The sequence below is a fragment of the Drosophila santomea genome, chromosome 3L (assembly GCF_016746245.2).
Source record: "Drosophila santomea strain STO CAGO 1482 chromosome 3L, Prin_Dsan_1.1, whole genome shotgun sequence".
Taxonomy (NCBI): Eukaryota; Metazoa; Arthropoda; class Insecta; order Diptera; family Drosophilidae; genus Drosophila; species Drosophila santomea.
In genome coordinates this window covers 20820488-20847539 of record NC_053018.2, presented here as the reverse complement: position 1 = coordinate 20847539, position 27052 = coordinate 20820488, and the positions used below count along the sequence as shown (strand labels likewise).

General features: G+C 45.5%; 4 protein-coding genes across 6 annotated transcripts; 1 reads left to right on the top strand and 3 right to left on the bottom strand.

Annotated features, from left to right (window-relative positions):
• Window positions 1-847: 847 nt before the first annotated feature.
• Window positions 848-3731, bottom strand: LOC120449150 (putative mediator of RNA polymerase II transcription subunit 26). Its single transcript, XM_039631485.2, has 5 exons — window positions 3376-3731; window positions 3176-3317; window positions 2331-3016; window positions 2119-2272; window positions 848-2060 (listed from the first exon to the last, which is right to left on the bottom strand). Exons 1-5 carry the CDS (start codon window positions 3614-3616, stop codon window positions 1250-1252), a joined length of 2034 nt encoding a protein of 677 aa, XP_039487419.2. The 5' UTR covers window positions 3617-3731; the 3' UTR covers window positions 848-1249.
• Window positions 3732-4017: 286 nt separating this feature from the next.
• LOC120448547 (guanine nucleotide-binding protein subunit beta-2) lies at window positions 4018-6516 on the top strand. Its single transcript, XM_039630600.2, has 6 exons — window positions 4018-4174; window positions 4715-5160; window positions 5222-5423; window positions 5552-5681; window positions 5764-5850; window positions 6057-6516. Exons 1-6 carry the CDS (start codon window positions 4106-4108, stop codon window positions 6161-6163), a joined length of 1041 nt encoding a protein of 346 aa, XP_039486534.1. The 5' UTR covers window positions 4018-4105; the 3' UTR covers window positions 6164-6516.
• Window positions 6517-6576: 60 nt separating this feature from the next.
• On the bottom strand, window positions 6577-11811 carry LOC120448546 (chitin deacetylase 1). 3 transcript variants are annotated; one of them, XM_039630598.1, is made up of 6 exons: window positions 11732-11811; window positions 11544-11613; window positions 9586-9697; window positions 9306-9436; window positions 8345-8494; window positions 6577-8196 (listed from the first exon to the last, which is right to left on the bottom strand). In XM_039630598.1, exons 2-6 carry the CDS (start codon window positions 11593-11595, stop codon window positions 7046-7048), a joined length of 1596 nt encoding a protein of 531 aa, XP_039486532.1. In that variant the 5' UTR covers window positions 11596-11613; window positions 11732-11811; the 3' UTR covers window positions 6577-7045. The 3 variants fall into 3 exon arrangements, with proteins under 3 accessions (XP_039486532.1, XP_039486531.1, XP_039486533.1); XM_039630597.1 differs by lacking the exon at window positions 9306-9436 and adding an exon at window positions 8862-8974 and having other exon boundaries at window positions 11732-11807; XM_039630599.2 differs by lacking the exons at window positions 9306-9436; window positions 9586-9697; window positions 11544-11613; window positions 11732-11811 and adding an exon at window positions 8601-8774.
• Window positions 11812-17499: 5688 nt separating this feature from the next.
• On the bottom strand, window positions 17500-25370 carry LOC120448752 (chitin deacetylase 1). The gene is made up of 4 exons (XM_039630936.2): window positions 24274-25370; window positions 23062-23234; window positions 22618-22867; window positions 17500-19078 (listed from the first exon to the last, which is right to left on the bottom strand). Exons 1-4 carry the CDS (start codon window positions 24326-24328, stop codon window positions 17931-17933), a joined length of 1626 nt encoding a protein of 541 aa, XP_039486870.1. The 5' UTR covers window positions 24329-25370; the 3' UTR covers window positions 17500-17930.
• Between the last annotated feature and the right edge of the window lie 1682 nt (window positions 25371-27052).

Genomic DNA, 27052 nt, shown 5'->3' with positions numbered 1-27052 from the left:
CGTGGAGCCCATGGCAAATATTTCCCATTTCCAGATCCAGATCCCGATTCCGAGCCCGATCCCAAGCCAGGGCCCGACGTACGGCACGTCTGATTAGCCCCGGCCATCGGAACTTCCGCCTGAAAATGAAAATGTTTATTAAAAAATTTTCACTTTTACATAAATTTCCCGAGCGGCAGCGGCTGCAGCAGCAGCACCAGCAACAGCAGCCGCAGCAGCGGCGACGGAGCAGCAGGTAGCAGCTGGTGCCATCTGACATCGGGGATGGCCACACCCAGTGCTTCCCACTGGGAACCGCCCCCGTTTTCCGACTTATGTACGGGCGGCACTACGGTTGTCTCGCTCGAACAGTACACCCATTGGATGCGGCGGGCGAACCGGTTTCCGTCCAATGCCAAAGGGGAACCACTTTCGGTGGCACGAGCAGAGTGGCACATAAGTGTGCGAGCTTATGTGGCACGGATACATGGGGGATAGGCACTCTTATGTGCGGGATGGGCCCACTCCAAGGGATGGGAGCACTCTGCAAGTGCTCCACTTGAAGGCAGCTGCTCCTACGCTTTGTCGTTTGGCTAAATGTTTGTGTAGAGCTGCGGGAATCGTCGTTGGGTGCGGATGAGGGTTGCATGTGGGTGAACGGGGAATTCCTGGCCGAGAATGGGGCTACAGGAGGGGGAGGGGATACACAAGAGCAAGCTACATCAACTACCAGTTCTAACTACCAGATACATTGATTTCTATACCCTGCATGGCGTTTAATCGGGAAAGGTCTCGTTGCGAAATGCACTGTGAGAAATTAGAGATTTCTCTGACATTATTATCCCGACCCGACTGACAAAATCAGATATTTGCTTTAAAAATATATTTCCTTTTTTCTTTGACATTGTACGAATTGGTTACAATCGATTTGGTTACAAGTATTTAAATAATTAATTGAATTTTTAGTTCCGGTTCCGTCCGAACCGGAATCATCTTAAGCTAGTAAACACTATTTCTTTCCGTTAATATTGGATTTTTGTCTATGTACAGATAACATTTTAAGATCCGCCCTCGGGCTGGTTAAGCAAATGATTTTCGCTTGTAGAAGTTCAGAAATGTAAAAGAAAATTTACAAAGATATCAACTCGTCTAGAAATTAGAAAAACACTTTGAAATAACACTTAATGTCTAGAATGAGTCGCCTTGAAACCGTCGATGGTCCGCTCAAGCGTATTTCTCCTCTCCAGGTAGCCAAAGGTTACCAGCAGTGCTAGTGATTCCTCAATGCCTCGTTGATGACACGCAGAATTTCAATTTGCAGTTCCGTAAAAGCCACCGGTTCAAGCTGAGCATTGCGTATCTTCATGGACACTGCCTTAAAGAACGCGCCTATCTCATCGTCCTCCGCGCAGTTGTGGCCATTGCTGGAGGGAAACTCCATATGGCTGGGCTTGCTGGGCGTAATGGGCGCCGAGTGATAGCGAGAGGTTGAAGTGGAGCTGGGTGTCGTGGCAGCATTCTGGTACCTAGGAGTGGTTGGAGTTTGTATCTCCATCTTTTGATACTCTCCAGTTGATTGAAGCTGCTGATTTTCCAGGCTGGTGGCCCCGTCGCTGAGCTGCTCTTGCTTGGACATGGTACTGCCAACGCTCGGAACAGCCATGTAAACGGGTCCATCTTCGTGATCGTAGGTCATTACATGCTGATCTTGCTGCTGAGGAGCTTGTTCTGCCGTCGTTTCCATCTCCTCATCCTCATCGTCTTCCACATCATCGTCATGATGTACATCCCCGTTGATGTAATTCTCGATGTCCATGTCATCGTAGGTGGCAACACACAGATCACTGGCCTGTTGCTGTTGTTGCTGCTGGTGCTGCTCTTCCTGCTGTTGCTGTTGTTGCTCAGCCTTGTGTGGTCCCGTCAAATGAGGAAGGGTGGGCATGTTAAGCTGGGAACTCGACGAAGACGATTCTATGGTGCTCTGCTGCGTGGGCGGTGAGTGGGAGTGGGCCATCTGCTCCTCCAGTTCTCTCACCGGGTCATTTTTGGGTAGCAGCATACTGAGTTGCGAATCGCTTTCCCTGAAGGGGGAAATCTTATCAGTATACTTCCTGATTCAAATTATGGTAATGTTCTTACAGCGTCTTTTGTTGTATGTACTTCTGAAGAAAACTGAGCGAGTCATAGTGCTTCCACCGCGATGTGGCATCTATGTGCATCAGTGTCCTCAATCGCTTGTGCTCGCGTGCGTATTGGTCCCTTAAAGCCTTCCACTTCAGTCGGCACTGTTTCACTAAAATAGTTAATGTTTAGAAAATCATGCCCCCTATATGAGTTTATCAACCGCATACCCGACTTCTTCAGTTTTCTGGCGATTTCCTCCCACACCTCCATCTTGAGCTTGGCATTGCGATAGTTTTCGTTGCCGTAGTTGTAGATCATGTCCTCCTGCTGGATCAGCGCGATCAGTTCTTTTTCGAAGTAGCTCTCCATGTTGAGAAATGTGTGTATGGGGTCGTCGTCCTCTTCCTCGGCGTTCGCCGATTGATTGTGCGCTGCTGAAGTGGTGGATACAGTGGAAGTTATTGTTGCCGCTGAGCTCGACTGATTGGCGGCATTGACGCAGTCCACTATTTCGTTGTAAAGAGTGTCCACCACCGTGGTTGTGTTGGCGGTTCCACACTGCACTATGATTGATGGAGTAGCTCCTCCTCCCGCATCTGTCAGGTAGTTCCAGTTGGATTCCGGCTGCGAGTGCATCTCTTGTTGCTGCTGCTGATGCTGTTGCTGCTGCAACACGGCTCCAATATGGCTGGCCAAGAAAGTGGCCGCCGGCTTCTTATCGGCTGAACTAGCTGAGCTGAAACTGCAGCTGTCGAGCAGCGTAGATGCACTGGCATCCTCAATTTTAATGCTGCCGGAGAGGTTGAGGTTCTGGCTGCTGCTGTTGCTGCTAAAGGAAGTAGTCATGGGCAACGTTAAGGGGGCCACAGTGCCCACGACGCCATTGGTAGTCTGACCAGATCTCCCTCTGTAACTGAAGAATTATGGGTTTAATTAGTTACCCTCATATCAATTGCCACTCATTGTCTAGAAACCTGGAGTTCGGAACTAGTGCAATACCCATATCATGTGTATTTTGATTTGGCAGTCAGCAATAGAGCTACCAAGTCAATTTGCCTCACAGGCTACTTACTTTCTTGCCAGCGCATATGGACGCAGGAAGTCCAGCTCCTTGAAGTACTTCCACTTTACTGCCTTGGCGCAGGCCTTGGCGCGCTTCAATTCCCGGCAGTACTGATCCCGCATGGCCTTCCACTTGGACTTGCACTGGACGTCTGTGGAAATGGGATTAAGTGTCTTGTTTTTGGAGGGGAAACTTAAGCGTCCACTCACCTGACCAACCCACATTGCTCCCAATCTCCAGCCATTTCTCGTCCTTGGTCTTGGTGCTGCGGTAGTTGGGGTGCTTGGGATTGTAGAGCGACTGCTCCTGGGACACCAGCGAGATGAGGATCAGCTCCTTGGGAATGCTGACCACATTCTCACCCAGACTCGGGTCTATTGTGAGATTCACGTGCTGCTGCTGCGGCTGCTGGTGCTCCTGCAGCTGGTTGGCACATGGCAGCGTCTCCATGACTCTCCCTACTCGGCGTCCATGCTGGCGTTGTGTTAATATGGGCAATTGTTATAAATAAAAGCAGGGAAAACAAAAATGAGGTGACCAAACAGCTGATCCTGGAGAGTTGTGTAATTAGAGGGACCAGATTTGCCTCGGCCATACAAACACCTTTTCTACGTTGGAAGCAGCACCTGGTGGTTGCCGACCCGGCCACCCTGAGCAGTGCAGTGTTGCAAAAGGCTCAGTATATTTTGGTGGGTTGGCAGCCCTCTCATATGTTTGATTTTGAACTTTGGCGCCAAATATTTCTTTGTATATATTTGTATTTAACGGCTAATCCAATTAGCTAATTGCATTACCGCTAAGGAAAAAAGAAAACATCATAACATTCAGGCGAAACAAATTGTTTAACACTCAGTTTATTGTGCGACGCGGTGCGGTTTAAAACTAGAAGCTTTCTTCTTGCAAATATTGCAGCCGTCCTTATATAATTAATGCTCAATAATGCCGAAAATTGATCCAGAAACGCAAAAACTGTATGACGAAATCAATGGCATGATACAGAAGTTTAAGGTGAATAAAAAAAATGTATACTCAACGATTAGCTGCGTAATAAAATTTGAAAATATTCCACAATTATGACGCCAATAACCTTTAAAACCAATTTTAAACAAATAAGGACGAATAAAATAAAACCTATTTTTGAATAATTAAATTATCATCACGGAAATAAAATAAGAAAAGTGTAAAAATACTTAAAAATCAAATTCAAAAAATATGAATCCTGATAAAAAAATGTTGTCTCTAACCTTACTTTTTGTTTTTTATATATGATCTCGAATATTATATATGCATGATTTGGTTTTAATGTTGATCTTTCCGGATTTCCCACCGTTTTGCTGGTTACTGCAGTATGTTAAAGACCGTAATTCTATTAAACAAGTATTTCCCAACATTAATTCTGAAAATTGTTCAATAAGACGTCCTCATTAAATATTGTTTACTAGAAACAGATTGCACTTTTACATGTTGCCTGTCTTCTTTTAATTTAAGTTGAAAGAAGAATCTATCTCGAACAAATAGTCTGACTCATCAATATGATTTTGCTCCCAGGATGACCAAAAAAGCAAGGCTGACTGCACTTTGGCCGATAAATGCGGCGACATGGGCGATGTGCCCAAGATTCGATTCTCATCCAAGAAGATTCTCAAGGGCCACATCAACAAGGTGAATTCGGTGCACTTTGCCGGGGACTCGCGGCACTGCGTCACTGGATCTCTGGATGGCAAGCTGATCATCTGGGACACCTGGACCGCCAACAAGGTGCAGATCATCCCCTTGAGATCCGCCTGGGTGATGACGGTGGCCTTCTCGCCGTCGGGCAACTTTGTGGCCTGCGGAGGAATGGACAACCAGTGCACCGTCTACGATGTGAACAATCGGGATGCCTCCGGAGTGGCCAAGATGGTCAAGGAGCTGATGGGCTACGAGGGATTCCTCAGCTCCTGTCGCTTCCTAGACGACGGCCATCTGATCACCGGCTCGGGAGATATGAAAATGTAGGGTATTTGCCATGGCCAACCTTTTCGCAGTAAATTCAACGTTTCTTATGACTAACAGTTGCCATTGGGATCTGGAGAAGGGCGTCAAGACAATGGATTTCAATGGACACGCTGGCGATATTGCCGGCTTATCGCTTTCGCCCGATATGAAGACCTATATCACTGGCTCCGTGGACAAAACTGCCAAGTTGTGGGATGTGCGCGAAGAGGGCCACAAGCAGATGTTCTTCGGCCACGACATGGACGTGTCATCCGTCTGCGTGAGTACACTAAGTATAGTAACAGGTCTAATCAATCCCCAAGAGCACTTATGAGCAGCTTATAATCCATAATAATTAACACCCAATTAAGAGTTCCCTAAAAGTGCCTGTCCTTCAATCGATTCCAGTACCATCCCAGTGGCTTCGGGTTCGCCTCCTGCTCGGAGGACCAGACGGCGCGCATGTACGACCTGCGGGCGGACCAGCAAATCGCCCAGTATGAGCCGCCCCAGAAGAACACTGGCTTCACGTCATGCGGTGGGTTCTCGTTCTCCGCCTTAGTGGAACACGGTCGCCTTGACTTTTGACGGGTTTTAATCTGATTTTGTGTCCCCACCAGCTCTATCGACCAGCGGGCGCTACCTCATGTGCGGCGGCATTGAGGGCAACGTGCACTCGTGGGACACGATAAAGCAGCGCCACACGGGTGGGTATTGGGAATTGGCTAGTTCCACCCAGTGGGTATTGGGTGTCCATTGCACTTGGGGGATTCGTTGATACGAATACGTATGCGGGAGGGGGATGGAGGAGAAGCTAATGCTCAGGCTGGCACTTGACATACATCGATTTGTTGACCTTCTTCTCCACTTTCTCATTTCCACCTACTACTTTCCACTTTCCTTTCGCCCACAGGCACACTGTCTGGTCACGAGAACCGCATCACTTGCATCAGCCTGTGCCCCAATGGCATGTGCCTGTCGTCCACCAGTTGGGATCAGCAAGTGCGTCTGTGGCTCTAATCGGCTCTTATCTGGGTTCAGTGTCGTCCAAAAGCGAAGGCATCGTTTATGCGTGCGACTTGTTTGCGAATAGCATATACGTAATATTCATGGTTTGCCTGCTTGTACCAAGAAAGTTTCTCAGTGCGGACTTCAATATTATTACGGAATTCAGTTCGATTTTTTTAATTTACTCAACGAACTTGCGAAAGTCGGAATTGCTCGACCCTTATAAAGCCTATTTGCAAGCAAAGCGTGCGTATGAATTTATTTATAATAATTAAATACTTGATTACCTAGAGAAAGTAGCCTCCAATAATAAGCAAGTGCCAATTGGATGTGCGATAATAAAATGTGTGACGTAGTACAACCAAGCACCATGAATTATTTATCTTTCACTATCGTTTCCCCCCTCCAATAAAACTCCATGCCAACTTAATTTTTTTATATATTTTTTATATTTTTCTTATAAAAAATACTTATACAATTACGAAGATATTTTTGCTGCTGCGATTTTTGGCGCTTGGTTTTGTTTGTTTGTGGAAATTGTCTTTGAGCTGGTCAAAGAGGCAGCTAGGTAAATTAAAACAAATCACTTTTGAAATCAACAGAGAGATAAAGGCACAGATTTAGAAACAGAATAGGCAAAGGTATATGGATAGATAGAAGTCAGAAGATGGAAGATAGAAAGAGAAGAGCTGTCAGGGGAAAATGAAATTCACATAAATAACAGATAGAAAGAGGTTTAGGATCACACAAGGAGCAGGATGCAACGATTTGAGTATTCTGTAGATGGATCAGCATAGGTCAGCTGGTACAGTTTGTTTAGTTTATCAGACTCTCGGTGGAACTACTGTGAGTTGTTCTCCTGTTTGGGAAGATGGAAGGATAGCGACGGCGGTCTTAAACGGAGAAGCCATCGCCGGTGGGATCCAGGATCCAGGGGTAGTTGTTGGGGCACTCCATGCACGTGAAGAGGCGCAGCGTCTCGCCGGGCAGCTCCCTGGTTGTCAGGGGACACGCGTTGGGCAGGGAGCAGTAGGGCTGACCCTTGACGTCGCACTTCTCCTTCCACTCCTGGAAGTCGCGCAGCGAGTTCAGCTCGGTGGGGTTCTGCATCCACTGGATCACCTGTAGGTTGGTCACGAAGAACACGTCGTTGCGGCCGAGCATCTCCTCGATGAACTTGATGAGCTCGTCGCGGTACTCCTTCTTCGACTTCAGCCACGAGGCGTGGAAGTGGAGTCCAAGTGGAGCGCGGTTGCTATTGTAGTGGCGGTTGAAGTTGTGGCGCAGCAGGCGGGCGAACTGGTCGCCGCTGGCCACGTTGGAGCAGGAGTCCACCATGTGGCAACCGGGCAGGGACTCGTCGAAGGTGGGGTCGTCGCGCCGGTCCAGCTCGTTCATGACCATCTCCCACACGGGGTGGCTCCTCGATGGGCAGTTGTGGGCGTTGCCGTTGCACTTGTGTGGCATGCGGAAGTACAGGGTGTATGGCCAGATGGGCACGCGGCCCAGGGAGGCGGTGATGGAGGCGTCGTACACGAAGAACTGGTCGGCCATCATCTCGAACTGCTTGTTGCCGCCCACGCGGAGGTAGGGAGCCCGCATGCCGATGATGGAGCCGTCGGTGATGTTGGCGAAGCGCTCCACGATCAGTCGGGAGCCGGCCATCTCGGCCAGCCAGTCGTCGTAGCTGCCGCCGGTCCAGTAGTTGGGATCATCCTTGTGCGTCAGCGAGAACACGGAGATCTCGTGACCGCGACGGTGAAGGTCCTGCACCGCCGAGTAGTTGGTGTACTTGTGGGACACGAAGAAGGTGCCCTTGATGGAGCAACCGTTGGGGTTCTGGCGCTGTCCGTTGAAGATGTCCTCGTACAGGTCGATGTTGTCCACGTTGACGGCGCCGTTGAAGGTGATCGTAATCATCTGGGGCACCTGCTGAGGCTCAATGCCGCCGGGGATGCGGGTTCCGTCCGCCGAGCAGAAGCAGTCGGGCAGGGCGCACTGCGTCGGATCGCATTCGGGGGCGCGGTTGGGATCCTCATCGACAGCTGCATGGGAATGTGAAATGGTAACGTGATGTTTAAAAAATAGTTATATTTGTATTGAACACTGCGCTGTAATGTATGCTGCATTTTGTCAACATTCAAAACTTGCGGAATGGCAGGTTCTGTGAGAATAAACGTGTGGGCGACTTACAGCAGGCGTTCTCATCGGACTCGTCCTTGCAGTCGGACTTGCCGTTGCAGAAGAGCTCCTTGTCCAGGCACTCGCCGTCGCCGCAGGACAGCTTTCCCTCGGGACAGATGGGCTCGTCCGTCTTCAGGATGGGCTTGGCCTTGCGGGGCTCTGTGGAAGGAGCACTCAGTTAGTGGGGAGCTACTTTTGGGCTTTGGGTTGGTGGAAGCGTGTTAGTGACAACAAATGTCTAAATTTCGAAATGAGAAGTATTTACATGAGTGTGATGGGGTTTAGTACGGTGGGTGTTAGTTTCGAGCTGGGTTACGGTTTGTTTCGTTCGTGGATCTACCAAAGTTCCGGAAGTCTAACATTGCTGACTACTGTATGTACAGGTGTATTTTGGCTTGGTTGGTTGGTTGGTTTGTTTGTTTTTTGTTTGTTTGATTGCTTGTTTGGTTGTTTGGTTGTTTGTTTGAAGTTTGAAGTTTGAAGTTTGGCTGGACTGGTTGGTCTGGCAGTTGGTCGTCACACTTACTCTCTTTCTCGTCGCAATTGGTCACCTTGGCCTTCCAGTCGCAGGTCTGCTTGATCACGTCGAAGGCCAGACCCGAAGGACACTGAATTTCTTTCAAACCCGACTTGGTACATCTACAAAATAAAGTTCATGTTCTGATTTCGTATTGGCCTTGCTAGCTAGAGAACTTTGGCACCGATTCGGAGGTGGTTTCGGGGTGTTTATGCAATGACTCGATCGATTCGGGGACTCCCCGGTTTTAGTGACACACACAGAGAGATAGAGACAGACACACACACAGGGGTGAGAGACAGATAGACAGACACAGCGATAGATAGGGGGTGTGGTTGATAGGGGGCTGGGGATCTGGGCTCTCGGGAAGTATCTTGAGCTTTAGACATCCGCAGCGGATTGGGTGATCTGGGTGATCTGGTTGATCTGTTTGATCTGGGTGGCGTCACTTACTCTCGAGCACATCGCAGGACTTCACATTCGACTTCCAATCGCAAAGTTGGCGCAGAACATCGAATGCCAGGCCGCCGGCACAGCGAATCGGCGCCAAACGCCAAGTGCCATCTTCGCCGGCACTGTCGCACCTTCGATAGCGATACAAGAAGTGGCAAGAATTGGTTGTAGGAATAGTGCTTTGGTCAGGGCGTCGGCATCGCCATCGACATCGGGCAGCAGCCATCTCAGCTGAACGATCGGACAAACCATGGCCAAATGAGGCCGCAATCGGGCTTACCTGTACACCTCGCGGCAGTCGCCGTCAGTCTCCAGGCGGAAGTACTCATCCGCGGGACGGTCGGCGCACACCTCCTCCACATCAACGCCCTCCAGCTTGTCCTGGCCATGTGCTATAGGGATGGGAAAGAGGTGAGATGGGGCAGGTGAGTTTAGAGATCGTTGGGTTACTTGACTACATTGATTATGTGCATTTGTTTAATTTCTGGCCATACTAACGTATTTCTAGTCTCTAGACTTAGTGCTTCTAAAATATCTTCGTGCCTTAGAGGGCGATCTGATTTAATGCAAAATGTTTCTTTTTCAATTGGAATTAACAGGAATTGGATGTTCGGTCGGAATAATGTTCAGAGTGTCATTTGATTTTTTCAAGAATTTTCCCATCAACTTGGTAGACAGGTGTGTTTTGATCTCAATACCAAACTTTGCGAAAAAGTAAATAATGCAGTATTCAATTTATAACTCTCGGTGCTCTGTCCATTCTCATAGTTACGTTTTCTTTGGTATCTCCTCGAAGGGTCCTGATCTATGGCGGGTTCAAATGAATTTTTTACATACAAGCCATCTGGTTGAATAAAAATGTTTACATATTATCGTGCCAAGAAATACATTGCTTAATTTTCGGAGAGCACTGTTTGAGAAAAATGCTTTTATTTGATTTTTAATTTAAAATAGAAAAGAATAGGAAACATATTGTCCTAAGAAAGTCAAGAAAAAGGGAAAATTGTTTTCTGAATAAATTGCTATAAATTTCAAAAGAATATAGAAATATAGAAAAAGTTTGAGGTTCGAAACAGAAGAAAAAACACCAGGGACACTTCTTTTAATAAAAGTACTTGTTAACCTAATTATACTTGATAAAATTAAATACTTTATAAATATATAAAATTATAGGTAATTCCATTTAGTTCTTTCCCAAGTCCGCTTTATAATAAGTAGCCGACATTCTAATTGTTGAATTGGTACACTTCTCATTGCAACTCTATCTCGATGGGCGTCATTAATCACAGCCGTTCTATCGCTTAATCGGCGTCTTTAACCAGTATAATTGGCCGCACCTCATGGGTTAACGGTTAACTTACTCCCAACACGAACGACTTTCAACCGGTTTTTGGCCATAAGTGTGTGGAAATACGAGTACCACTTCTAGCCGACCAAAACAACTCTCGGTTTTGTTCATTACAGCCTGTCTCCGTCTCCATCTCGTTTCGGCTGAAATCGAAAGGGCAAACGAAAGCGGCATGTCCCATTTATAGGCACAGGTCCGCATTTCTGGGATGATCTGGGGAATGCTGGCTACTATCCGTCGTTTACGAATGCGGTATCTTGTGGTCATGTAAGGTGTCTTTCCAAACGGGTTGAGTATTGGCCAACCGCTGTTGTTGTCTTTGCTGTTTTGGTTGTTTTTGTTGCTGATTTGTGGTTATCGGAAACCCGTTTTCGGTTTAACATTAAAATGATATTGCATAAACAACGCTGGCGAGTCGAAAAATACATACAAGTATATATAATGAAACGGAACCGATGGCAGACGGCTGGTTTTGTTCGTTTTCCAATGCTAATTTCAGTTTTATGGCCAACCGCAGTTTCGTCCTCTTGCCACAGTTTTTTATGTTTTGTGGTTCCTCTTTTCCTCTTTTCCTCTTTTGCCGACAACTCTTACATCATACATCACCGAGTGAAGGATAAGTTTGATCGATTGCATGCCGCTAATGACTTGGATCAATTGTGATGTTTTTGAGCCCACATCAGCGCACTTTTTCAAGTTTATTCGCCTTGGCCAACGATCGAGGTTGGTTTCTGCTAGTTGCAGTACTCGTAGTATTGTACGAGTATGTTTTCTTCGGAAACCTTGCGAAAAGTGGCAAAGTTTCCACCGCCAGAGGTCAACAACTTAGCTCTAGGCACTACTTATGTACTAATGGGTACGTGCTAGGTGTAATCGATTGGAGTACTCACCAACAGCCAGGCAGAGGCACACAACGCTCAAAATTGGCCACCAACGCGCCATGATAGATTCCAGAGCTCTCTGCGGGCGAAATGCGTAGAAGGGTTAGAAACACTAGTCACAATTCGGTACTGAAGGGCACATAGTACGAGGTATCATATAGTGTAGACTTTGTGAAACTTTGGAAAACTCAACTGACTTTTGCCCAGACTCTGAGTGGGAATGCTTGGATCGAATGGAAGTGGAGTGAACGGAGGCACTCTTCCAATACACAGCCACGCTTACACTAGGTGTTGGCCACCAGCAACGAGTTCTATTTATCAAGCCGAGGTGTCTTGGCCGGGCTCGAATCCATGGTGGATAGCGGCAACTCACCCTTACGGCCAACTCACCACGACCGCTGCGCCGGCGCAGAGCTTTCAAGGGGCAGACTTGTGGATCCCATTCCGAAATGCCAAGGTACGCGCAAGCGGGCGTCTCTCCGTTTCTTCGATGTGTGAAGAAAGGTTAATTAGCATTTACATATGGGCGCAGGTGGGAGAGGGAATGGGATCGGTCTGAATTTTACGACCGATTGTGCGGGGGATTTGATTTCGATTTTTGTGATTACTCTGCAGCTCTTCAGACGACTGCACCCCATGGGCTTGTCTACTCCGCTAGTTAGTCATCCACTTAGACATAAATCAAAGCCCAGTGCCCATCAATCTTTTTCTGCCACTGACCCTGAATTTGCGAGTCTTTTGTTCGAACATCTGCGACGCGCCGCGGTATCTCGATTCTATCAAAACTATAAAACCATAAACTATTCTACGTAAATCTCGATTTCGTAACTGTTTCTCCTTATTTCTCTCTTTTCTTTCTAAGCCCTTTTCCACAGCACGTTTCTTGTCCAGTTTTTTTCATTTTTATTTTCACCCAATCGAGCCGAGAATCCCAATGGGCTGTGCCTCGGGTCACCTGTTGCATACTAAGCAGGGGGTTTGGCTGCCTCTGGAAGCTTCCCAGCGCCTGTGCAGCGATTATTTGTATGCCAATCGCAGCTGTCGCATAAAATTCTTGTTAACGTGGCTAAGACACCGAAAGGTTATTAAACCTCCGACGACTCGAACGGTCGAGTGCCCAAGTGCTCGAGTGTACCAGCAGCAGAGTGGCTGAGTCACAGGGATTAAATCTGGATGCACTCCCTGCCGAGGATCTCCAGTTGCCTAATTATGCCAAGCCAAGTTGATGCCGTTGTTAACTGTTTTCTTATTCCCTTCTTTATTTTATTTTTATTTTCGTTTTTGGTTTTTTGTGTTTTGTTTTTTGTGTTTTGTTTTTTGTGTTTTGTTTTTTGCACTCCCCGGTCGCTGTTATGTAAAGCAGATGGAGGCGATGCAGGCGCTTTAAGGGCCACATACCGCCAACCTACCAGCCGAATACCTGCTGCCTGTTATTCAATAAGCCATCCGCAGTGGCTACCAAAACCCGTAAGAGTGGGCAAAAAATAAGAAAAGTAACAGCAGCAACAAAACGGAGCATGTTTGCGGATATGAAATTGCTGGGGACAACTTGCGGCCACTTCTGTGGACGATGGGTATACACAAATCTGCGATCACTTTGCAACGGAATCGAATAAAGGGAAAGATAAATATTTGCTTACAAAATAATTGCTTGCAGCGAATGGAGCAAAAGAAAAATATTTGTATTGGAAGCAACTTCACTTGAAACTTGAAGTATATACACACGTCATCAAAAATCAAATATTAATCCATAGTATTCTTCATTTGAAATCCTTAACTTTATGAATCGTTAATATTCCTAAAGCTTTTGCTTGAAAACGTTTTTAGTTTTATTTTGGGCTGAAATGCGCTTAACTGGCTAACGAGATTTTGCAGGGATCTTCTTTTATATGGTTTTAATAACTGAAAAAGAGCTCAAAATGAATTTCATCAACTTGCAAATGTTATTGGCAGCCTTCACACGACATTTTCGAAGAGCCATCGATCATGAGTATCATAGCTGGCACGTCAAGTATTTCTTCGGTATTACCACTTTTGCTTTTTTCTCAAGTCGCTTGAGTTCACTTGACCACAGATCGCCGGAGCGACAGAATGACGGAATGGCAGAATGGCAGAATGACAGAATGACCAGCGGGCAGATAGAAGCCGCAGAGCAATGTCAATTAAGTTTTATTCGTGTCCGATCTAGAAGGAATCGACTGGTGGCGTGTTAATGCAATTTATTCGAGTATTTCCAGCATATTGCATAGTTATTTCCTGAACTTGAAAACGAGTTCTGTCACGTCGCTAAAGAGCACTCTGTACATAAGTCAAATGAGAATGCAGAAAGGCCAACATGGCGTATGAGTGTTTTTCTTGTTTCTTATTTCTTATTTCTTATTTATTATTTTTTAATTTTTATTTTTTGTTTCTGCAGCGGGAGTGCCAGTGCCAGTGGCAGTGCCAGTTCCAGTGCCAGAGTTCAGTGGAAAATTCTCGGAATCGCCACAGATCACAATTGTGCATTTTTAATTGCGATTGGCCAATTTGGGTGCAACTGGAGTGCCGGCGGAGTGAAGGTTGCCAATTGGCACGAAGATGCCGCAAAAAGCGGTTCACCTTCTTCGGCGCGAAATGCCGATTGCAGCATTTTCTTAGTTGCAATTAATTTCAGAGCCGCGCTGGTTCGCTGGTGATACGGTGATATAATCCCTCAACTGCTGAAGCATCTCACCGAAAGGCAACAAAAAGCACTGATTATTATTATTTCTCTGCTTCTTGCCGTTTAATCAACTGTTAAAACTGGTTTTTCAATTAGAGTGAAAATGTTGATGATATGATGGCACCCCAAAGCGTTGAGCAGATGAACAGATGAACACAGATGAGCAGCTGAAGAGTGAAAATCGTTTTATTTTATCATCTTATTTTTTTCCACGGGCTTTACGGATTTACATAATTTAGTTGCCCTCGATTTTTCGATTTGTTTTTAGTTGCTTGCGATTGTTAGTCTCTTATTGCCATTGATTTGATTTAAATTTGAAAGCGTCTTAGCCTTTTTCGCAGCTGCCATCTGTGGCGCTGGAAAGGTCGTCGATTTGAGACTAGAGATGCGAGATTTGAGATCGAAATGAGTGACACACTTTGGCTTTGAAAAGAGCCATCAGCCAAATCAGCAACGCCCATGGGCTTTTCCATAATCCTTCGACAGATTAAAGCGAATTATTTTGCATACGAAATGCGATTCGGCGGACCCATATGTCTGCGCTAATGATTTTCATAAATATGAAGATGATCAGCTTTGGCGTTAGTGATTCTAAAGCAACTGCCTAATTTATTTAAATCCGTAGCTCCACATAAACAAAGAAAAATCTGCAGTTATCAGAGATTTTCAATGATTCGAGATACATTTAATTTACGAGTGGTTTTAGATTTGCATAAAGAAATGGTACACCCAAATACCTAACTAATTACTAGAGTAATTAAAGATTTTCTAAAATGATGACTTACTACAATGTTTGGAAAAGAGGGACAAGACTTTCCATTTTATTTTTCAGTCATTTAATTTAGTTTCTTTTTCACCTTTGAGTTAGACAATATATGAACATCCAATTTCAATAATTATATTAATTTGGCTGACCTTTTCCCAGCGAGACGAAATAGTTCTGGGAAAGCAGAATAACCAATAAACCAAAACCAATCAAGATAGAGAAATATGGTTTTTGGAGGGGAAAAGAGAAATTGGTTTCTTTGTAAAAAGCAGGCGTAGCGGAATCGTTAATGAAGGAAATGGTGGCCAAGGCAATAAACCGAAGTCAAAGTGGAAGATGAGCCTGTAAACTGTGAAAGAAATGCATAACCATAAAAAACGAAGACACGAGCTGCGTTGCATAACTCCACTCCGCCCTTGCCCCTCCGAATCGCCGGATCTCCTTTCCGCCGGCTATATCTACATATATCTTCAGCTCCGATCCGCGGGGAGCGTTTAATTTATGGCAGCCAAGAGCATCGAAGGCCTGCAGCAAACAACGGACTTTCTTTTTAGTTTGTCTTCAATCTCCAGTCTTTCAGTCTTCCAGTCTTCCAGTCTTCAGCATATCGAAAACGAACTGTTTGCCTTTGACTTTCAATTTCAATTTTCCATTTGAAAACTCATCAGCTGCGATCCGCATTTAAATTGCCATCTTCATCATTATGCAATTATTGTGTTTCTGAACTTTTCGCGAATGGCGTCTACTGATCACCTGACAACTGCAGCGAAGGCAGCCACTTATCACTCACCTGGAAGCTGATGGCTTCACCTTGCCTCACCATTGACGTCACCGAACGAACGACGAATGTTCAGCCTCCTCCTACACGTTCCAATGAATCAAAAGAGGGCCCAGAACGAGGAAGCATATTCGAGAATTAAGTATACGACTAGTTGGCGCACAGTGGAACGAGTGGCTTACAAAGTTGAGGAATCTAATGCAAATGGGTTAACCTTTTCAGACACTAAACGAAATCAGTGGCCAATAAATTCCAGCTGCAAATTTAAATCAAAGCATTGGGAATATTCTGTTTTTAAAGTATACATATGTCAACGGTTTAAACTAAATTATGGCGTTCGTTTCTATTCCGAAGAAAACCGGTTACTCCACCAGGCACGTTACTCTATATTTATGAATTTGAGGTGCCTACAAACAGGATTAGCTAATTAGTTTCGGTTTATGCATAATTTTAAATTGACAAATTTAAAATGAGTTATTAAGCGACGAGAAAGCCAGAAAGCTTGCCAGAGGCTATAAAAAGGTTATGAGCGAAAAACACTTATGATTTCATATTATTCATTTCGCACTGATGACATTTATATTTAACTAAAAATCTTGATTCGGCAATTTACTACATGTAATATTTTCTCTATCCTTCTAATTCTTCTAATTTAGGACCCATTTCCAGCCAGCTTTGACCCACTGTGCGGCGTCTCGCTTGCAATTTATGCAAATCGCCCACTTTGCAACTAGTTCACTTACCTCGGCGCGCAAAAGTAAAAGTTTGCTTGGGTTACAATCTTACACACCTGAGCGCAGGGAACCCGTTTTTTGGGCCACTTTTGAGCCGCGGAGAGCCGCTTACCTTGATGGGTGATAAAACTTATTTATGCGTCACATTCGCACCGCGAGATACATACAACGAATCCGTATTTATTTATTCGGCTGCAAAAAGGTGTAAGGCATATAAATATAATATAATGTGTATTCATATGTGCCTGGTATTTCCAGCCGAAAATTTGCAATGCTTGAGATTAATTAGCAGCTTTTCGATGTGTTTGCATTGCGCAAAGAGCCGCAGACCCCGTCCAGTCGCACCACCTCGAGTCCGACTCGGAGCGGGGTCGCATCCAATCCGAAGACCAAACCCAAACCCAAACCCAAACCCAAGCCCAAGAACCTGTTTGCCCATCCTCAAATGGCCACAGTGAGATCTCCACATATTAAAACCTCTGCATTGATTTGTGCGCATACGAATTAGCGAATCTTGAAGCCTTTCATATGTCATTTTATGTCCGTATGATATAGACCAGACCGATATATTTCATTCTAGACCGGATCGGCACTTTGGTCCCATCGCTGCTGAGTTGGGTGTTGAGTGCTGGATGCTGGGTATTGGGTGTCAAAAAACCTGTCTCGGCATAGGCGAGATTTGCATATGAAATGCACATGTGAACTCCAACTGAAATCGAAACTGAGCCCCAAAACGCGTTATTGTTATTCAAATTCGTGTCTTATTTTTTCCCCATCGGATAATTCCGAAAAACTGGTTAGTAAGTCAGTGGGTAGATGGCATACAAAATGGGCTGTCGACGTTATACTCTTCTCGGCTTCTTAGCAATCTTAGCAATATTTTTGTTGCTAGCTAGCTTGCTAGCAACTAGCGTATGATAATAAAAATATTCGGCCTGGCTGAAAAAAGCGTAGAGCTATCAAAAATCCAGTATTTGGTTTTTCTTGATTTTTTGTGGTTTTTTCGTTTATTTCATTTTTTTATTTAAATATACACATACAAATTAACGTAAAACTACAAAAAAGAGTGTAAACACAAGTTCGGATGTTGTGGCTTGCAGTTTTGAATATCTTTTGTTGGTCTCCGTGTCGAATTTCATTTTCATTTTCATTTTCTTTTTCATTTTTGATTTAACGTAACCGTAACACAGCAAAGACTTGATCCTCGAAATCAGTCAAATAGAGAGTACGAGTACACTCGTAAAAGTCTTGCAATTCAAATTCAAATAGGCGATAATCGATCGAGTGAGTGTGTTGGGCTGGGCTAGGGGTTAGGGTTTGGTGTGATAGGTATGGGTTAAGTTTGGGTTAAGTTTGGGTTAAGTTTGAGTTAAGGGCTGAGTTTGGGCTCAGAGGGCGTGGGGCTAAGATCGCTGACTTAGAAGAAACCATCGCCAGTGGGATCGCTGACCCATGGGTAGTTGTTGGGGCACCGGACGCAGGTCTGCAGGTTGATGGTCTCCCCGGGAACCTCCTTGGAGGTCAGCTTGCAGGTGTTGGGCACCCAGCAGGCGGGCTTACCCTCCACCACGCACTTCTCCCTCCAGGGCTCGAAGTTCTTGACCTCGCTGATGGTGCGCGGGTTCTGCATCCACTGGATCACCTGGGTCATGGTCACGAAGTACACGTCGTTGTGGTTGGCCAGGATCTCGTCGATCCAGTAGAGGAAGGCGTCGAGGAACTCGGGGTTGTTCTTCAGCCAGGCGGCGTGGAAGTACAGACCCAAGGGAGCGCGGTTCTGGTCGTAGTGGCGGTCGAAGTTGTGGTTCAGGAAGTTGTAGAACTGGTCGCCGGTCAGGATGTTCGAGCAGGAGTCCACCATGGCGCAGCCGGGCAGGTACTCATCGTTAACGGGGTCCTCGCGACGGTCCAGCTCGTTCATCACCATCTCCCACACGGCGTGGGATCGGGTGGGGCAGCTCTGCAGGTTGCCGTGGCAGCGGTGGGGCATCCGGAAGTACATGGTGTAGGGCCACAGTGGCGGGTTCGACAGCGGCGCAGTGATGGTGGAGTCGTACAGGAAGGCCTGCTCCTCCATCATGGTGAACTGGTTGTTGCCGCCCACGCGCAGGTAGGGAGCGCGCACGCCCACCACCGAGTTGTCCGTGATGTTGGCGAACTTCTCCGTGATGATCCTCATGCCGGCCATCTCCTTGGCCCAGTCGTCCACGGTGGCGTTGGACCAGAAGCGCTCCTCGTCGTTGTGCGTGATCGAGTGCACGGCGATCTCGTGTCCCTTGCGGGCCGTCTCCTGCACCGCCGAGTAGTTGGTGTACTTGTGCGACACGAAGTAGGTGGCCTTGATGGAGCAGCCGTTGGGGTTCTTCCGGTCCTTGAACATCTCCTTGTACAGCTCGATGTTGTTGTTGTTGATGGCGTCGTCGAAGGTGATGGTGATCATCATGGGCACATCCTTGGCGGGCAGGTCGCCGGGGATCGAGGTGCCGTCCTCCGAGCAGAAGCAGTCGGGCAGGACGCACACGGCGGGATCGCAGGGCGGGGCACGGTTGGGATCGTTGTCGATATCTGCGGGGGGAAAACGGTACGAAACATGGGGTCAGGATGGGGTTTGTTAAACGGTACACTTGGAAAGAGTCTTCAAAGTAGGTGAATTGAAGGTAAAGTCTTGCAAGTAAGTAGGGTGTGCAAGGCATATTCTAGTATGTATGTATGTAGTAAACATCTTGGGTGTTTTATAGTTTTTGAGACACATATTTCATATGACTAGAGATATTGTAAGAGCTTTTTAAAATATTTTTGATAGGTATGCCATCCATACACTGTCGTAGAAAGCATATGAGTTTGACTTGGCTTATAATAATAATAAACTTAAGCTGACCAACAATTCCCTTTTCCAATCGAATAACCAATCAACTGTCGCTGCCTTTTCTTCGGCTTCATTAGCCACTGACAATTGGTATTCTGCCTGCGTTCACTTAGCCGGCAAAAGTTCACTTAACTTTTCATATAAATATTTAAGCAATTAGCCAACTGTGAGGTGGAAAAGCTTCGCAGGCAAGGGGTAAGGGAAGGGGTTGGTTCAATGAACCGAGGCGGTCTGGAAAAGCAATCAAGAGAGGTGGGAAAACCGAAACGCAAAGTGAATGGAAAATGTCTGCACAATCCGAGTTTTTCATAGGTATATGTTTCTTTCATTATTATTTGGATTTTTCTTGGCTTTGCTTTGAGCAATTTTCAAGTGTTGTTAATCAAGCGAGGCCGCTTTGAAATGCTTATTAGCCCCACAACACAACACAACTCGACACCACACCCATCCCCAAAATAAGCCGCCCGAGTACCGGCCAAATGCAAATGATGGCCCATTGACTCGAGTGGGTCGAGTGGTCCACTCAATTGGTAAGCCTTGCACTTGCCGGCTCGTCAAACGGATTCAATTGCGAAAGTTTCCAAACATATATTAGCCGCGATTATTGTTGCCGCTGTCTCATTTGGCATTTGGTTTTGGCCAAAGTGAAATGGCAGACACGGCATGTAAAGGCCAAAGCGTTTTGTCCATCAAGTTTTTCACTGTTTTCGTTTTTTTTTTTGTTTTCCATTTTGCCGGCTCTGCCTCTTTGTTGACCTTTTCGTGCGATGGCTCCGCTTTCTTTCCCCCTTCCCCCTTCCCCTTCCTCCTTTCTCGCCAATATTTGCCAATAATCTGTCGTTAAAGTCGGCTGTTATGTCATCCCGGACCGGTTCAGCATTCGCTATTCACTCGGTATTCGATCGGTATTCACTCGGTGTATTCAGCAGATCCCCCGGCATTATTGGCCATTTTTAGGGCCGTGCTGTTGCTCGTTTTATTTATTTTTGCAGAGATTGACTGAGATTGCTGAATGTATGTGAGCTGGATCATTATTACCGAAGAGGATGTTGCCAAGACTAAGATGGATTGCAGTCGAAATAATTGTGGGGAATTTTGTTTTGGCTGAGTTTCGTGGGATCTTCACGGACTTCCGAGAATTAGCCATGTTAAGCTGAATCTGTTCATTAATCAAACGTGTTGATTGGATTCTTGGAACACTTCTTCGCGAATCAAGTAGATATTTGTTTATCAATATGACACTATTTCATAGGTCATATAAAAATACATTTTCGAGAATCAGAAAATCATTATTCATTTTCCTATTGCAGTCAGCATTCTTAATCTCGATGGAAGAGTTACCAACTTACCAACTATTTACCAACTTTTTCGGAGCACTTTCCTCGCTACTTTGTCGCTGTTTTCAAAGGCTACGATGTATGACCAGTTAATCGCTCTTTTAATCGCCTGCCAGTTTGCCAGTTACTCCGGAGACGTGGGCTTCCTCATTGGGCCCAAAGGCGAAGTGGGCTAAGCCGGGACTGGAGTTATTCAATTGTTTACGATCGCGGGCTTTGGCGGGACTTTATGCTCGGCTGGGCATTTCAAAAGCAGGCAGAAGTGCAAATTTTCGCATTTCATAGGTAGAGGTGTATGTACATGTATCCACTGCGAGTCGCAATCGCAGGTGGATCTAACAGAAGCGAGGCTGCCTGATTTGTTTGGCATTTAATTGGCTTGTTGAGGCAGCGTTTATATGCCAGGTTAGCCAGCCACTTGGGAAATGTCGTTCGTGTCTGAAGAATTATGAGAGCAAACTTATGGTACTCGTACCAGCTGTTTGGACTTGCTATTGGTATTTTTATAATTTAGTCGCGGTTTGGCGCGGTCTGCCGTATCGATCTTTTGTTACTATGTTGTTATAGTGTATTATTATTTCGTATTTATGACTGTGTGTATTTATTTTTCGCTTTTGGCTTTGGCGAGCTTTGCGGCTTTTTGCAATTGCTAAAAATAACCGTGGCTCTTAAGCCGCTTATGTAAGGCTAATTTACACATGAATCGAACCACCTATGGAGAGGCATTTTGTTTTGCTTCGATTTGATTTCTATTAAGTCCAAGGTTAGCGCTATTACGAAGTTGCTAATTAATGATTTAATGTTTTCCATACATGCTTTATTTTCCCCCTTTCTGTGAGCTGGCAACCAGCCGTGTCTGACATTTGATTCCATTTCACACTTGACATTTCCACCCAAAGATCGCTGTCCATTCGAGATCGGGATCGGAGTGCCAGTCGAGCTGGCTCAGCTGTGCCTGAGATCGGACGGAGCTAAGGGCTTTGCGATGAATAAGACCGGTTCGTGGGATCTGTGCTGCAGACGCGGTTCCGCTGCATGTGGGCGTCATTGGAGTCCCCCTTCCCTCCTTCCAAAAATCAAGAAAACCCAAGCACAGACACTTGTGTACCGTTGTCAGTGCTTTCGAGAGTGCTTTCGGAGATTGAAGTGTCCCTCCTCCGCTGAGGCAATGCCCAAATGCCGAAATGCCCGAATGTCAACCGGTTTTAAGGTGCGACTGGAATGACTAAAGAAATTTCGATAGGCGCTCGGCCAGAGAAAGACATGGGATTTGGATGTATCAAGAAGGGAAACATAACATCAATTGTCTATGTGCTGCTGGCATATGTTATTGGCATTATCTGACTGTGCACCCATATCATAAGCCCCTTAGAGGCTTATATCATTTGAGCCGATGGAGTAATAACACTTAGCCTCGGGCTATTGGGAAAGCCAATCCTACAAGTATAAACAACTCTTGGCGGCGGCTTACTTCTATTGACGCCCTCCTCACTTTTTGTGCTGAATCACACTGAATTATGGTTGTCAAATGTCAATTTAAAAATAAAATTAAAAGGTGCTCCAAAAAATGTGAGCGAGTGATCACTGGCTTTGGGCTTTTGGCCCCGCATTATCCCCTATATGTGAGCAATTACTTTTGGTAATTCCATTTCATTGGTCCTTGGCAATAGTTGCCCTGCTGCCTAATTATTGCTATTTGAGTTTCGGGTTGTTCATAAATCATGCATAATTGCAGTTTAAATTACATCTTTTATTGCTTCTACAAAAAAATTGGCTTTGCAACTAAACTGTTAAGTGCTTCGACTTTAAAATGCCAATGTTTTAAAGACAAGGAGTGCCTATATGCTATAAAAAAAAAATGGCGATTCCAGTGAAACAAAATAGTAGTTCGAGGCACTTACCACAGGTGTTCTCATCGGATCCATCTGAGCAATCCTTCTCGCCGTTGCAGAAGAGTCCGCGCTCAATGCAGTTTCCATCGCCGCAGGCGAGGAATCCGTCCTGGCAGAGGGGCTCATCTGTGTGGAGCAGGGGCTTCACCCGGCGCTCCTTGTTCTTGGACTTGCAGTTCTTCACCGACTCCTTCCAGTCGCACGTCTGCTTCTCGATATCGAAGTACAGACCAGCAGGGCAACGGATGGCTTGCAGGCCCTGTTACAAAAAGTATAAATGCAAAATGATAACATTGAGTATATTTCATAGAGACAGATTGGATTGGTAAATGTGGTAATCTATCATCAAAAGTTATGTATCTGAAATTATTTTACTTTGAGTAAAGTAAACACTTTCCATTTCATACTGCCAAATACTACTACTAGGCTATATGCTCCCTAGGAGGAACTTACCGATGAGGTACATTGGATGACGTCGCGGCAGTTGTCGCCCTCGCCGGCCACCAGGCGGAACCACTCGCCGGCGTCCTTGTCCTTGCAGAGCTCCTTCTCGAAGGACTCTTCCTTCTTGGTCTCCTCGGTGGTGGCCTGTCGCTTGAATCGCAGCAGCGGATCGCTGGCACTGGCTGCAAGTCGAAACGGGGGAAATGAAAATGAAAATGGTTGCAGTTACTGGTGCAGTTGATGTTGCTGTTGCAGTAGCAAAACCGGAAGAATTTCCACGGCGAATGTGGGCTGGGTTTGGTTTGCATTTGATTGGATTGGTTTGGGTTGGGTCCATGTCGCCATGGCCTGGCACTTCCTGTTACAAAAACACAGATACAGCGACAGAGATACAGATACAGATACGAGTAGATTTGGCCGGGCTTAGAGACATGGCATGCGGTCGGGCTGGTTGCTGGTGTGTTGGCCGAAAAAAAACACGTTTGGCATTATGAAATACGATGTCACCAGAGAACCGAGCGCAGAAACACCAATAAATGTCGGTGCAAAAACAAAACTGAAATCCGAAAAGCGAATTTAGAAACAAGCTGCGCCTGCGCTATAACTTTGACATTTTGCATCTCGCGACGCTTGGCAACAGCCGACCTGTCTCGCATTTTTCAAATCGGATTCGGATTCGCATTCGGATTTGAATCTGAATCTGAATTTGAAGTGGAATATGAGGGAGTTGTCGCATTTGCATAACCGTTAATTGACGGGCAGCAACAAGACGGTGTTTATGCTGCGACTTTAATCATGATCGATGGCCTGCCTGTCAAAGTCAAGTGGGACTGGATTCGGACTGGGACTCATATTGAGTTTCAGAAAACTGCATTCACAGAGCTCAAATGTCAGGCTGAATGGGTTTCTCCGCGGCTCAAGGTAAACAATCGTTTGTCCCTTCGGAAAACGAAAGTTGTTTACTAACTAGTCACAGCTGGACGAGTCCTTTGCGTAAATCAAGGTTACGCCACTCACATCTGCACTCGCATCTCGAAAACGGCTTTTCAATTTCCAGCCTTCTTGTTTCCGTTTTCTGTGAAGGCCGAACCGGTCGAGTAGTTTTAATTGATGTCTTGACAACTTCCGCCAGCCAAATGCAAATTGCAGTTCGATCATTAAAACTTATGACTACGGCGGCGAGCCATAAGATACAAATGTGCGTTTCATTTTAGACCTTACCTTCGTTAAAGGCCGCCAGAGCCAAAACGGCAAAAACCACGAACAGTTTTGCCATCTTTAGGTGGACTTGGGACTGGATCGATCGCTGGTATTTGCTGCACACTTTTTCAGAGTCTTATTTCGATGTTCGGTTCCTGGTAACACACTATGGTAAAAACACTTCTTGGAGCGCAAGTCTTGTCCTTCCGATCGCTATCAAAGCTCCATTTACACTGTTTGCTACGATGCCGCGCACAATTTCTCGAACCCCTCTCTGACACCAAAGCCCCAGACGAAGTCAAAATTGCTTCTTTTATTACACGGCGGCGGCGGCGACGTCTCTTTCGAGCACCTGTGGTGGGTTTTGGAAAGCTCTCCTGGGGTGGCCCCCAATGCGATCCACAAGAGCTTTGAGCCACTGATTGCCGATCGCTGAACGCTGAACGCTGAACACTGGCTTACTGGCTTTCTGGCCAATTGGCTTTGGGCCGGAATAGCTCTGTGAGTGTTTGTGTTGCACAAGTCTGGGTCCGATCGTGACCGGATCGTGGCTGAAAAGACGAGAGAAGTGCGGCACGTACGCGAGCACTCTTTTATATGCAAAATGGTGGCGGCTCTCGACTTGAAACTGCGGTGAGGTGAGGTGAGAAGTGCAGCCGCCGTGATTGTGGATTGCAAGTGTGCAAAGTTTGGAGTGCCTGGCAAATGGCACCTATGCACTGGCCGTAATGGCGGATTCCAGAACGTCTGCGGGGCAACCAACTCTCGATTGGCAACCAACTCTAGGGACTAGCCCTCTTCGTTTTGGGCAGGGTGTCGGATGTGTGTCAGGCCAAACGATCCATGTGGGTGTGCCCACTCAGCCACACTCAATTGCCAAAAATGCATTTTTAATCATCCTACATACATACATGAAGGTATTTTTGTTTGGTTATCTCACTAACTTCGGGTATACGAACTCTTTAGCGTATCTAGTTAAATAATAGTCCACAGTGCGTATGATTGATTTTAGAACACTTACTTGCTATGTATATTCGTACGTTGTACGCTGTGTAAAAAGTCATCTACTTGGTGTGAGATGAGTAAAGTGCAACCTTCTCTACCAGCGAAATATTCAAGCCAGGTTCTAAGTCCAGGTTTCTCAGTCTGGTTTTCATTGCAGCTTAGATAATAGGTAAGAGATGTCTTCTCAAAAATTGAATCTATTTTGGGTTAATAACAATGTGTTTTTATTCATATTCTTAGCCATGTCAAGTAAAATATGTTTCTGACTAAAAAAACAAAGCACCTATCCATTCTTTATTTTGAAATAAACCTAGATAGAGTGTTTCCAGTTCGCTTTGCTTAAACCAAGCCAAAAGAAAGATACATCTTCGATTTTTTCTTAATGTGACCGCTAAGTAGTTCCTCTGCGTCTTCTGGTCGTTCCAATTTAAAAGCAGTTTTTTACCTGTAGCGACCTTGATCATTTTAAAGCCAAATTAAAGCCATTTATGGCCCACAGAGCGGTACGTCGTGGCTCGGCGACTGCCAGCTGACAGAGAGGCGTCTAAAGGCGTGACGAACTGCCACCAACTTGAGCGTTTGTTCAGCTTTTTTCAATTTTTTTCATTTTTTCAGTTTCTTTCTGGTGGCTTTAACTCCGAAGTGTGCCAAAGTGCTTTGCCGAACGCCGCGGCGAGGGACCTTTCTGAATTGTCATTGTCTATTTTTGCCACTCTTGACATTTGCATAGAGGAGTAAGGCTGACTGCCAACTGGCCAGGTCTGTCAGTGCCTCTCGGCTCGAATTTCCAATTAAGATTAAGTAAAATAAGTCTTTGGCTTGTACGGTTTCCGCTTCAACGCAGACGCAGACGCAGACGCAGACGCATAGCATCTGCCTGATGAAACTTACGTCAATTGGAGAACCAGTTTTCCATTTCATTAAAATTTGTTCATCTCGTTTCGGCGAATTCTTGCAAAACATTCAATGAAATTCAGGCTTTAAACCGCAAAAATTTACGACCGGGCAAATTAATAAATGTCCAATTACTGGGAAACCATTTATTCCTTTCCCTTTTGTTGGGTTTTCTTTTCCACTCAAGTGCAATGCAATCGTCAGATTGTAGAAATGTTTCGCTTGGTTTCTTGACACTTGTAATGCTGATTGTTTTGGTGTATCCTCACCACACAAAATAACTTAATTATACAGTCTTCCTGGTAAGTGGACTAAAACATTGCGCCACCTCCATCTAAGAACAAAAAGGTATAGAAGGGTCGAAACACTCAGCAATCTTCCTCATTTATAGTGAGCCCTCAAATAATTATTGGTTACTAAACCACTAACTAACACCAACACTAACATGTCTTGTAACTATAAAAAGGAATGTTCAGATATTCGTTACTCAGTGGGACTGCGAACAAGAAGTTTCTAAACTTTAATAGAAATTGGAAGAGGAAATAGTAATTTGAGAAAAGCAAACTGGAAAAACATATCAACAAATTTGCGCTACGTCTATGTCTCTGAAATCTGCATGCTAAACCTCAACTTTGTGGCGTTTTTAGTTCCTGCGATCTCGACATTCATACAGAAGGATAGACAGACTTGACTATTATGACTATCATGATTATGAATATATATAGACCTTATAGGGTCTAGTATCTTTACCTAGTACGTTTTAACTTTACGAGTAACGGGTATAAAATGTACTTTCTAAAGATTCTTATATTTAAGGTTCTATCTTTTAAAAATAATCTGCCACTTAGGATACCCACAGTCCACAGTTTCGTAATCTCACGAAATTAATTCACAACTCGAG